Here is a 7,377-nt window from a genome sequence, read left to right as displayed (position 1 = left end):
TCTGGCAATTTACCTCGAGCAAAGAGCGTAAGTGTGTTCTTGACAGTTTTGTTTATATTTGCAAATTCTGAAAATAACTAAATGTCCAACAATTGAAGACTGGTTAAAACAACTTGTGGTACAGCTATACAAAGGAATATTATGTAGCAGTGAGAAATGATTCAATACAGGTATCCTGGTTGCTGGCAAGGAGTGGGTTACTGCGGGCAGAGGTGAGAGGAGAAAGGTTTTTTTGTTTTTTTGTCTGTATACTTTTTGGTAACTTTGCAATTTTTAATTTTTGTGAATGCATTTAATATTCAACATGACAAATGAAATTTAAAATATTTGTAAAAATGTTGCAGATTTCTACTAGTTGTTATGGGAAGATGTCTATAATGTTGAGCGAAAAATAAAAGTTGCCCAGTGGCATATTGAATACAATTTCATCTACATAAGGTCTTCCTTAAATTGAGCTGAGGTTGTTCAGTAGTAACGGTTCCAGGGCACAAAGGGCTACATGCTATTGTCCATAATCACTCATTTTGTTCAATAAAGTCCATTCCATGGGCTTTATGTATAGGTATAGGTGTAGATCCTATACATATTTCATACATACACATACATATGTGTAATACACACATACACACACACACAAATATATATAACCTACTCCTTGGCCCTTCCCCATATCTCCATCTGTACATTCTTCCAATCTTTTGAGGCCCTTCAATGTTGTTTTTAGAGGGATATATGGAAGTAGCTATTAAACATACAGGCTTTGAAGTCAGAATCCCAAATTGGTCACAAATGTGTAATCTCAGTTAAACTTCCTTATCTATAAATGGGCAATCAAAACAGTATCTGTTTGATCACGCTGTGATGATTAAATGAAGCAATGCATATAACTCAGTTGGTGTATAATAACAAGTACTGAATAATTTATTTTTTCTCTTAGAAATTTGAGGTACAACTTTATTCTGATTCTAAATGGAAAGTTATAGGAATGACAGGAACAAACAAGGTGTCACCGCTGAAACCTGTGATGCGGCGGAAGCAGTCTTATGCCTGAAACTCACTCAGGAAACAGCTGTGTTCCAAAACATAAGTTGTAGTTACTTTTGGCTGAAATGCCATAGTGCTGAAGATTCTTCTTTTGGTGGAAGACAACGGTGGAAGACCACTTTGGTGGACTCTGCCTTAACTTTCCCGTCCTCAAGATCCACTTTGTTGCCACACAACACGATGAGGACGTTTCCACACATTCCCATGCCAGTTAGCCATATTCTTGTAAGTAACCATCTGAGTTACACCAAACATTATAATGCACACTGGCTTGGGTGCATACAAAACACTCCTCTCTCAGTCCACCAGATTTCCCCGGGGCAGCTGTAGCCCATACAATGGACTTCACAGATGCTCTTGTTAGTGTGCGGGACAGGAGGGGAGGGACCCCAGCCCCCACCGTATCTACTTACTTCTCAAAGTCACCAGTTAGATGACATTTCACAAGTGTAGTTTTTCCGGTTCCATCATCACCGACCTGTACAAGTCTGAACTGAACGTGAGGTTCTCTTTGGGCAGCCATTTGATGTTCCTCCCGGCCCTATGACTCTGAAAAATTTACTCTTATTTTGCCCAATACACATTATGCCAAACTCTGATTTCCTGTTTTTATTTTTAAATTGAATTTCTTTTTAAAGATTATTTATTTATTTATTTATTTATCTATCTTTTAATTTTTTTTTGTTGAAAAGGGAAGGGAAGGGGTAAAGGGAGGGAGAGAACCATGGATGTGGGGAGAAACATTGATCGGTCGCCTCTGCTGTGTGGCCCAAAAGGGGACCTGGCCCGCAACCCAGGCAAGTGCCCTGAGAATCAACCGCGGAACTCTGGGTCTGCGGGTGGACGCCCAACCCACTGAGCCACACCAGTTAGGGCTTTAATTGAATTTATTGGGGTGCCATTTGTTAGTAAAACCATAGGAGTTTCAACACAACATCTGCATACTGCATTGTGCAGTCACCACCCAAAGTCAAGTCTCTTTTCGCCACCACTCATTCCCCCTTTGCCCTCTGCCGTCTCCCCCCAACCCCCTTTCCCGTCTGTCAATCACCGTACTGCTGTCCGTGTCTAAAACATTCCCCCGCCCTTTGGCTCAATGCCTTCATTGCCTGTTTTGTTTTTGCTGTTCCCCTCCGCGCCACAAGGTGCGCAGCCGCCTCCAGGATGACCAGGCCGGAATTAGAATGACGGAAGTTTTCTAGCCGCGGCGGCCGCCATCTTAAGACAGGCCTGCCTCACCCAGCAGATGTAGCGCGTGGTGGCGTCTAAGCGGCCGACCTGCTCCCGGTTACACCCAGCCCTTTACCACCTTTAGCAGTCCCTTAAGTAGACTGTTTTTTGAGGGCGAGTCTTAATCTCCTTGGGAACGCTAAAGGCGGCATGTTCCGAGAGGCCTCGCCCCGTGACCTCGGACATACACTTCCGGGGGCAAGAACGTGACCCGTCGCCCCACCTTCTCCCACTCTTTCTTTCCGGTGGCTGAGTCTGGAGCCGACCAGCAGGTAATATCTCTGGACAAGGGCAATCCGGTGCCATCCTCTGGCAAAGGGGGCTAGTGGGGCCAGGGGCCAGGGGCTGGGGTCTTTACGCGGAAGCCGAATCAGGGTCCGGGCGAGAAGAGCGCGGCCGACCGACCCCAGACCTAGGTTCTCGTGTTGTCTCGGGAGGCGGCGGCGAAATAGTGGTGAGTGCGAGTCTAGCTTTGAAGGCCTTGGCTCCGCGTTACGACCACCACTGCGTTTAAGCGGCCGCAGGTTTAAGTGGTTGGAAAGGAGCGACGATACTAGTTTGATGTGGGCTCTCACCTCTATTCCGCCTGCTTCCTCCTGGGCGGTCGCAGGCAGGCGTTTAAATTCTTTAAATTGTCTGGAAAACAACAGTAACTGTCGCGCCGATCCCATGGGGTCATAATGAGGATTCAAGGAGGGAACGCAGGAAAAGTGGCCCTGTATTGGGTGTTTTCTTAGTCTGAGTGGTTTTAAAGTCCGGCACGCTGCAAGTTCTGGGCGCCCGCCCAGGGCCAAGCCTCCCAGAGCCAGAAATTGGGGTTATGGACTGCATGTCAGTGTTTGCTGACCACCTGCCATGAGCCTGTTATCCCTGAAAGCAGAGATGGGGTGGGACCCAAAAGTTTAGTCGGGGCCAGTAGGGGGAGGCTGCGATGGGTATTTTCCCGTAAGACACACCTGAGAATCCTGGCTGGCGGAGTGTTTCCAGCAGCGGGAGGCCCATGCATGTCCGTCCTGGGCACTTGGCTGGGATCCCTTGCAGGACATTTGGTCCTGTCCAGAACGTCCAGGGAGACATTCGGTCCACCCCAAAAGGCCCTTGGTCACGTGCCATTCGCTACCACGTAGGCCATGGAGATGAGGAGGGTGTTTATTGGCAGTACATCCATGGCAGGATTATTGAACCAATAAAACATGATGGTGTTTTTCTATGTATTAATCTTGTAAACCAAAAGTATAAATAATATTAGGAGTTCTTTCAACCTTAAGGACTTTTTTTTTTAAAATATATATTTTTAAAGACTTTATTTACTTATTTTCAGACAAAAGGGAAGGGAGAGAGAAACATCAAGGTGTGGTTGCCTCTCACGCGCACCCCACCAGGGACCTGGCCCACAACCCAGGCATGCCCCCTGACTGGGAATCGAACCAGCAACCCTGTGGTTCGCAGGCTGGCGCTCAGTCCACGGAGCCACACCAGCCAGGGCCTAGGGACATTTTTATAAGCGTGCATTTTTTTTTTTTTTTTTAACTTTGGGATTCTTTGATTTTCTTTCAGAAATGGCACCTCGAAAGGGGAAGGAAAAGAAGGAAGAACAGGTCATCAGCCTTGGACCTCAGGTGGCTGAAGGAGAAAATGTATTTGGTGTCTGCCACATTTTTGCATCCTTCAATGACACTTTTGTGCACGTAACTGATCTTTCTGGCAAGTGAGTATCTGGTGGAGAGGTGCAGGACCAACTAAGCAAGGGGCTGGGGGACGACATGACCATGGGACTGTGTGGCTGATGGAGGGGTTCTCTGGAAATAATTAAAAAGAACATCAGATGCGGAAACGTGGTTGCTTGTTTAGTAATTTCCCAGACATTGGGGTTCCAAGAGAAGAGAGGTTTTGTTTATGTCCTCTGTCTCTTGCTACTTTGTAGAGAAGCGGCAGATTGAGTGTTAGCCCTTGGTACAGGTTTTGGCTGCCATTAGTAAGTTTTTGTGATTTGTGTGAAGTCACGCAAATTCTAAGTTTGGTTTCTGTGAATTAAATGCAAAAGTAAGTAAATATACAGTGTTAACCGTTTAACTGTCTTGGGTCTTTGAACCCTATGAAGCCAGAGCCTGTGGCAGTGTTGCCAAAGAGCAGGATGCGTGTTCAAGGTGACCCTCAACCTCTGCCATACCCTAGCTGTGGCACTCTTTACTCATTAGGACATGAGACACACTTGGAGTCCTCGTTGGATGAGCGAGAAATAACCTCGTACTTCTTTGTCCCCAGGGAAACCATCTGCCGTGTGACTGGTGGGATGAAGGTAAAGGCCGACAGAGATGAGTCCTCTCCATACGCTGCCATGTTGGCTGCCCAGGACGTGGCCCAGAGGTGCAAGGAGCTGGGGATCACCGCTCTCCACATCAAGCTCCGGGCCACAGGAGGCAATCGGTAAGCCCGAGGCTCAGTGGTAAGATCACTGGGCTTGGTTATTCTTTGGTGACTTTGCATCAGACACCTTAGATTTATGCATAATCAATAACTCGTTCCTGCATGCTGCTCAGCCCTTCCTCCAGCAACTTAGCTACGTTTACTGAACACTCACTGCACACCAGGCCTGTGTTCCAGGTATTAGAAGAGGGTGATGGGGAAATGGAAAGGTAACCTCCACCCTCCTGTGCGGCACCTCAGCTGTTGGAGTCAGACTTTAAACAGCACAGCAGGGTGGGGGGGGGGGTGTCCTGTTTTCAGCAAGTCCTGGGAAGCAGAAGTACAGTATTGAGGATGAATTGGTGATAAAGTGTAATTTAAACTAAGACCTAAATGTACCAGAAGTCGGTCCAGTGAAGGAAGGATGGTGGAGTATTCCAGCCAGAGGCATCCACTAGCAAAAGGTCATAAGATGGGAATGAACTTCTTACATCTGAGGGAAGGAGAGGCATGAGGTGCAATCAGAGAGGTCTTGCTGGGTCGTGAAGGACCTGGTGAGGGTTTAGCTGGGGAGGGACATGAATGCTTTTTAATAATGGTGGCTGGTGGAACTGGGGTTTATTAAAGGTGACTTCTGTGTGGGGAACAGACCAGATAGGAAGCTGTTAAACTGGGCCAGTGTGGAGGTGGTAGTTTCTTGGTCTTGGGTGGGTGGGGTAGTTGGAAATGGACAGATCACCAGAGAAGACAGACTCGGAGCGTGTGGCTGAGAGGGGCAGTGCCTTAAACAGGATGTAGGCAGAGCAGGGGGCAGACTGACCCAGGAGCCAGGTCGGGCCTGCCACTTGTGTTTGTGTGGTCTGTGGACTGAGTGCTATTATGTTTTTTTTTTTTTTTTTTTTTTTTTTTTAAGTATACCACAAAACTAAGTGGACTCTAAGTGGCCCACACTGAGCCTAAAATATTTACTGTCTGGCCCTTTAAGGAAAGTTTGTAGATTCCTGAACTGGAGGGTTGCGAAATCTTAGAATCCTGAATGACTAGACCTTTATTTCTAGGACCAAGACCCCTGGACCAGGGGCCCAGTCAGCTCTCAGAGCACTTGCCCGCTCGGGAATGAAGATTGGACGGATTGGTAAGCCGCCCCCACCCTCCCCTGTCGCTTATGCTTGGATTTGCTTTGAAGCATTGACCCCAGAAAAAGTGTGTGGTGTGCCCTTGGACACAGGGCTTGGTCTGGTGACTGTTGGCAGTTGGGTTCCTTAATGCAGACTGCGAGGGTTACCATGTAACAGAATGCCTGACAGTGGCTGGCAGAACTAAGAGATGACTTGTCCTTTATAGTGTTCCCAAGTGCGTTACTAGTGGTGTTTGGTGTGGGCTGCCTCCTGCCTGGTCTTTGCCTACTTCAGGGAAAACTTGTTTTATTGTGCTTCACAGATACTGTGTTTTTTACAAATGGAAGGTTTGTGGCAGCCCTGTGTAGACCTAGTATTTCAGTGTCATTTTTCTAACAGCCTCATCTGATGGTTAGCTCTTTTTAGCAGTAACATATTTTTTAATTGAGGTGTATACATACTTTTTTTTTAGACATGTTGCACACTTTTTATAGCACAGTGTAAACATACAGGCACTGGAGAACCAAAAAAATTTGTGTGACTCACTGTACTGGTGTGGTGTGGAACTGAACCTGCAACATCTTCCGGTACACTTGCGACTATCAGGGATGCCAGCCCGGGCAGGAATGAATGCAGGGGGCAGCAAAGCACTCCCCACGGTTGCCAGTCGTACTGGCCTTTCTACATCTGTGTAGCCACAGGTGTTAACCCTCCTCTGCTGTTGCTGTGCACCTGGTGGCAACGTGTGCCGGCCGATCCCTCCGTCCAGCCTTTTACCTGTCTTCGGTTACATTGTTTATGAGGGGTTTCTACTAGGGGGTCTGGGCTAGGTGTCAGGACCCTGGATTTGTTGCCTGCTTCTGACAGCTTCTGCAAGTCGTGTACCCTGTCTGAGCCTCAGCTTCTCGTTCTGGAAAGCGAGTTCAAACCACTTCAGAAATTTTGAGGAAGCAGCAGATGGGGCAGCTCCAGGGCCATCTGTTGTGTGCTGAGGACTCACTTGGGGAACAGCGGGGTCCACTGCCGACCTGTTACACTTCTGGCTTAGGAACTCTGGGCTTCTTCCCATCCAGCTCCAGGCAATGATGTTTTCTCTTCCTCCCCACAGAGGATGTCACCCCCATCCCCTCCGACAGCACCCGCAGGAAGGGAGGTCGCCGTGGTCGTCGTCTGTGAACAGGAGTCCTCAAATTATTGTTAATAAATTGCCTTCGTGTTGACTATTGACTCCAGTTGTCTCTCCTTCATCTAGCACCCCCCCCCAAAAAAAAAACAGTTTAAATTCATTTCTGTCTGTTTAAACAGGGTGCGGGACTGACAGGAGATTACAGGTGCCATCCTAAGCCAGCAGGCACTAAGTAGATACATTGCTTTAGGATGTGTGTAACCTATCAGACAGGAACACAGTGTTTGATTCAGCCCCTGACATGGGACAGTGGGTGAGCCTGTGTTCTGCAAACGGGCTTCCTGGGAGGAGGAGCCCTGGCTGGGTGGCTTGGTTGAAGCATCATCCTGTACACCAAATGGTTATGGGTATGATCCCCGGTCAGGGTGTGTAGAGGAGGCAATCGATCGATGA

General features: G+C 47.7%; 1 protein-coding gene and 1 pseudogene across 2 annotated transcripts; one reads left to right on the top strand and one right to left on the bottom strand.

Annotated features, from left to right (window-relative positions):
• Window positions 1-1,054: 1,054 nt before the first annotated feature.
• Window positions 1,055-1,567, bottom strand: LOC112319471 (GTP-binding nuclear protein Ran pseudogene; annotated as a pseudogene).
• Window positions 1,568-2,392: 825 nt separating this feature from the next.
• On the top strand, window positions 2,393-7,018 carry RPS14 (ribosomal protein S14). Of its 2 annotated transcripts, none has more exons than XM_024577107.3 (5): window positions 2,393-2,546; window positions 3,832-3,982; window positions 4,540-4,701; window positions 5,739-5,815; window positions 6,907-7,018. In XM_024577107.3, exons 2-5 carry the CDS (start codon window positions 3,834-3,836, stop codon window positions 6,972-6,974), a joined length of 456 nt encoding a protein of 151 aa, XP_024432875.1. In that variant the 5' UTR covers window positions 2,393-2,546; window positions 3,832-3,833; the 3' UTR covers window positions 6,975-7,018. The 2 variants fall into 2 exon arrangements, with proteins under 2 accessions (XP_024432875.1, XP_045041012.1); XM_045185077.3 differs by lacking the exon at window positions 2,393-2,546 and adding an exon at window positions 2,709-2,728.
• The last annotated feature ends 359 nt before the right edge of the window (window positions 7,019-7,377 follow it).

Source organism: Desmodus rotundus, chromosome 6 (assembly GCF_022682495.2).
Source record: "Desmodus rotundus isolate HL8 chromosome 6, HLdesRot8A.1, whole genome shotgun sequence".
In the NCBI taxonomy this organism is placed as follows: domain Eukaryota; kingdom Metazoa; phylum Chordata; class Mammalia; order Chiroptera; family Phyllostomidae; genus Desmodus; species Desmodus rotundus.
Note: the sequence above shows the minus strand (reverse complement) of the source record. Positions and strands in the feature narration are given on the sequence as shown.

Excerpts from the sequence above, each read along its gene's own strand:
- RPS14 (XM_024577107.3), top strand. The coding sequence starts at position 3,834 with ATGGCACCTCGAAAGGGGAAGGAAAAGAAGGAAGAACAGGTCATCAGC. Across the intron at positions 3,983-4,539 it reads GTAACTGATCTTTCTGGCAA|GGAAACCATCTGCCGTGTGA; the intron begins GTGAGTATCTGG and ends CTTTGTCCCCAG. Across the intron at positions 5,816-6,906 it reads AATGAAGATTGGACGGATTG|AGGATGTCACCCCCATCCCC; the intron begins GTAAGCCGCCCC and ends TCCTCCCCACAG.